General features: G+C 49.1%; 1 protein-coding gene across 1 annotated transcript; it reads left to right on the top strand.

The window, feature by feature from the left end:
• Positions 1 to 429: 429 nt before the first annotated feature.
• LOC132315858 (uncharacterized) lies at positions 430 to 3,655 on the top strand. Its single transcript, XM_059814272.1, has 2 exons — positions 430 to 2,449; positions 2,552 to 3,655. The coding sequence occupies exons 1-2, from the start codon at positions 1,115 to 1,117 to the stop codon at positions 3,365 to 3,367; spliced, it is 2,151 nt and encodes a 716-aa protein (XP_059670255.1). The 5' UTR covers positions 430 to 1,114; the 3' UTR covers positions 3,368 to 3,655.
• Positions 3,656 to 4,472: the final 817 nt, after the last annotated feature.

The following is a 4,472-nucleotide window of genomic DNA, read 5'->3' as shown; positions in this document are numbered from 1 at the left end:
GATCCTTACCTCTTCAAAATGTTTAATACGATCGTCGCATATTTGAAACCTCAAAATCAAGGTCAATCACTCCTACAGTTCTTCATCGGAACCCCACAATCACGCTTTAGCTGCAAAATATTTAAACAATACCAACATTTGTCCTCAAGACACTACTAGAATCAATCACTTCTAAAATCATCCAAATACATGAGTCATATCACCTAATTATCCTCAAACTACAATTCACGACACATTTCCTAGCCATCACCGCTAGCACTAATCATCAGAAACATAACCCTCATTTGGTAACCCGTACCACATATCCCACCAATCAAAACCATCCTCAAAACAAATTCCACCAAAAACCAAGGACTATACATTCCTCCGTGGAAGTAAGTCGACCCTTTCAATCAAAATCTCAATCGATGAACTCTAACGGCGCTGAAGATGCAAGAAACTCCTTCTATTCTTTCTCTCTCTAGAATTCTTACACCTCAACCCGAATCAAGATCCCCCTCCTCTTCATTCCAACTCCTATTTATAGATATTTACAAGATATTTACAAGATATTTACTAATTGCTGGACCTGGGCCTATTCCTCAGTAAGCCCTGGTCACTCTTGATGGGCTTACTCCCGCTCGGCCCATATGGCAGTGTCTTTTTATGGGCTGACCCAGCTGTTCGGACTGAAGGTTGTGTTTTGCGAGTCGGACCTGGCCCATGTCATCCAGGGCCTCCTCAACTGCCCCCATAATTGCCCCTTATTTAATAAGGGGTAATTATTGATGGCGTCTCATCATGACGCTGACGGCTCGAGATAACCACGTGGGGGAGCGAACGGTCAGATCCAGAATCAATGTTCCGGGGTTCGAGGGATTTCTTGCCTTCCCGACGCTTCGGCCCTCGGGCCCCCTTGCCTATATAATGCTCTCGAATTCCACTTCACTTCCCTTTACCGTCTCCATCATCAGTCAAATCTCCCTCTTTCTAGAACTGTGCTAAGCCTTTTCCGGTGAAATCCTTCGAGAGTCATTCTCCCAGCGATCTTGCAGTCCTCCGAGGTTAGTTTCGTTCTTTTTACTTTCGGCAGGCTTCCATTTTCCCTCTTTTAGATTCTTCTTGCACTTCCACCATGGTTGTAGATCTGGGTGTCCTTCGTATGAGACTTAGGCTTCCTGACAACATCGTAGTTAGGGTTTGCCCCCAAGACGTTAATATTACGACCGGCGCCGGCCTCCTGCCCGGCGAAGTCTTATTCACAAACCTTCAACTGAATGTTGTTAGGTTCCCTCTGCACCCTTTCTTTAGTTACGTCTTCAACAGATTGGGGATATCCCCTCTGCAGGTCAACCCCAACTTCTTTAGGATCATATCTGTTATGCTCTTATTGATGCGTGACAGAAATCTGGACCTTGACCTCATAGACCTCCTTCTGTGCTATAAGGTCAGTAAGATCCGTACTAACGAGCCCTTCTACCACCTCTACCCGTTCGAGAAGATGTCCATATGCACTGACACAATAAAATCTGAAAAGGGTTGGAGGGATAGCATAGTGGGTATTAGTGGGGCTTGGTCTTCGCCGGCTGCAGAGGATTACCCTATCCCGAGCGCCTTTGGTGTCTGCTCTGTCTCCTCCTATAAAAAATTCAAATCCCATAAACACGACTGCCCCTGTGAAACATGCGTTCCTCGTTTTTGCACTTACTTATGCCGCTCCTTGGGAATACCTTGTGATGACTTGAGCTACAGTGTTTGCAGGGATAGGACCAACTACTTGAAGAGATACGTTCTGAACGATATTCCTTCCTGCTCAGATCTCCTCACTTCAGACAACCTCTTCGCGCTCTCATCACTCGGCTACAATATGAGCAGACTGCAGATTCCCTCTTTTGGCAGGAGGAAAAATACTCCCCCAGTCATTCCTGCTGCTGGGGCGACCTCCTCTCCAGCGTCGGCTTCTTCTTCAGCCACCATATCTGACACTGCCCCGAGCGCAGTGGCTACTAACCCTGCTGCCAGCGCCCCTGCGGCCAACCAGAACGCGCCCTCCCCAGCTACCATAGCTCCTGCTGCTGCGGGGGGCGGTCGGGACAAAGAGCGAGGCAAAAGGCCTCATCCTGACAGTGAAATCGACCCTGAGGAGGAGCCTCTTATTAGAAGGACCCGAGTCTCTGGGCCGGGTACTCTCTTGCACCGAGCGATCAGAGCTCCTTCTCACTCTGGGCCTCCTGCAGCTGGTGGCTCTGCTTCTGCTTCAGGCCCCCCTTCTATCCCCAGCTTGCCGCCATGGGCCCCTCGGTACACTCGAACGGATGGGACGTTCGTGAAACCGAACGAGACCATGCTGAAGGATGGCCAGACCGCTATGGCCTACTACAGGAGCATGTGGACTCCGAAGGACATTGAGGCGGCAAAGGGCCTTTCCCAGAAGGACGTGTTCAGTCGCTTTCCCCAATCTGCTATGGAGGTGACTTTTATTTTCTAACTCATGAATTCTCTTATATTACTTGGTCTTGCCTTCTCCCGTTCTGACTATCGGTTTAACCGTTCTTATTGTGTACCTATGCAGACATTGTTTGGGATGATGGCCATGCAGAAGCAGGTGGAAATGGGGAACGCCAGGGCCCGAAAGTATTCTGACAGCCTGGAGGTGGCTAATAAAGAGAACGACCTCCTTGCCATGAAGAATACCGAGGCGCTGGTTCGGCTTGACAAAGCCGAGCAAGAGAGAGATGTCCTGAAAAAGGAGAATGATTCCCTTCAGGATGAGAAGGACGCCCTCCAGCTCGAGAAGAGCGTCTGGCAGACTGAGCAGGAATCACTCAGAGAAGAGAAGGCAGAACTCCAACGTCTTCTAGCTGATGAACAGTCTGCTCGGATGGCTTTTGAAAAAAGAGCTCTGGACGAGCGTACCGCTCTGATCGACGTTATCAGCAGAGTGGGTGGTGGGATGCTGGCCCTTCATGCTCGGTTCTCCAGGGTCGGTGCTCTTCGGTATGCTCAAGGATTCCGGGAAGGCTTCGCCGACCGGGTTCCGGATGAGGGACAGACCAGCTCCACTCCGGATGAGGTAGACAAGGATCTGGGGATCGAGCCTCTGGGGGTTTATGTCGACCCAGAACCCACCGAAGCGGAGCGTATATTTGATGAGTGCCAGGACATCGCATCCTCAAGGATCATCACAGCTCCTCCTGCCACTCTGCCACTGACCGCTCCCCAATCGTCGACCGTGGCTCCCTCTGTAGCCACTGCTGACGCTGAACCCCAGCCGAACGACTCAGTTATTCACCTGGATTCCCCACCTCATGAAGGTGAGGCGGCTGATGGGGCCGAGGAGGCGAGTCGGCAGGACCAGGATGCTGTTGGTACTGAGGCGTCTAGCTAGGGCTCCTTCGAATTCTTCCAGTTCATATCTTCTTGTAATGATGGACACCTCTCTTTTGTAAACTAAATGTTCAATATTAATGAAATGGCCGAACTCTTTTTCTCTATGTGGTGTGCTCTGTTCAACTTATCTTCAGTACATATATATCTTTTCTCTCTTTTTCTTTTTATATTAGTTTTGCTGTGTGTTTGTACGGCAAGTGCCTGGCGCTCGGCTAGAATGCCACTTGCCACTTGGCTTTAAATTTTTAGCAAGTGTCTGGCGTTCGGCTTATAGTGCCAGCTGCCACTTATCTTGCTTAAGTGCCTGGCGCTCGGCTAGAATGCCACTTGCCACTTGGCTTTCAATTTTTAGCAAGTGTCTGGCGTTCGGCTTATAGTGCCAGCTGCCACTTATCTTGCTTAAGTGCCTGGCGCTCGGCTAGAATGCCACTTGCCACTTGGCTTTCAATTTTTAGCAAGTGTCTGGCGTTCGGCTTATAGTGCCAGCTGCCACTTATCTTGCTTAAGTGCCTGGCGCTCGGCTAGAATGCCACTTGCCACTTGGCTTTCAATTTTTAGCAAGTGTCTGGCGTTCGGCTTATAGTGCCAGCTGCCACTTATCTTGCTTAAGTGCCTGGCGCTCGGCTAGAATGCCACTTGCCACTTGGCTTTCAATTTTTATAGTAGACCATTGGAAAAGAAAATTCTTCTCTTCTTTTTTTTGTAAACTCCGGTAACTTGCTCATTCATATGTATTTGATTAACAACAAATAACATCCAATTAAAACCAGAACTTAGCTTCTATTGATAGTACCTCTTCAGAGACGTGGCGTTCCAGGGCTTGTTGACCAACTTTCCCGCCATGGTTTCCAACGTATATGCCCCTTTGCCAATGACTTCTGCAATTCTGTACGGGCCTTCCCAGGGTGGCATCATTTTTTTGACCATCCCCACCTTTCTTTTCAGAACCAGATCGCCCGGGGCAAAATCCCTGTGTTTTACTCTCTTATTGTGACTATTCGCCAGCACTTGCTGATACGATGCTAGCCTTATAGCCGCTGCGTCCCTCCTTTCGTCTATCATGTCGAGGTTCAATCTTAACATCTTGTCGTTCTGATCTCGAC

The sequence above is a fragment of the Cornus florida genome, unplaced genomic scaffold (genome assembly GCF_030987335.1).
Source record: "Cornus florida cultivar Cherokee Brave unplaced genomic scaffold, ASM3098733v1 CherokeeBrave_3.0.0_Hap2_Chr07, whole genome shotgun sequence".
Classification (NCBI taxonomy): domain Eukaryota; kingdom Viridiplantae; phylum Streptophyta; class Magnoliopsida; order Cornales; family Cornaceae; genus Cornus; species Cornus florida.
This window is presented reverse-complemented; position numbering and strand designations above follow the sequence as displayed.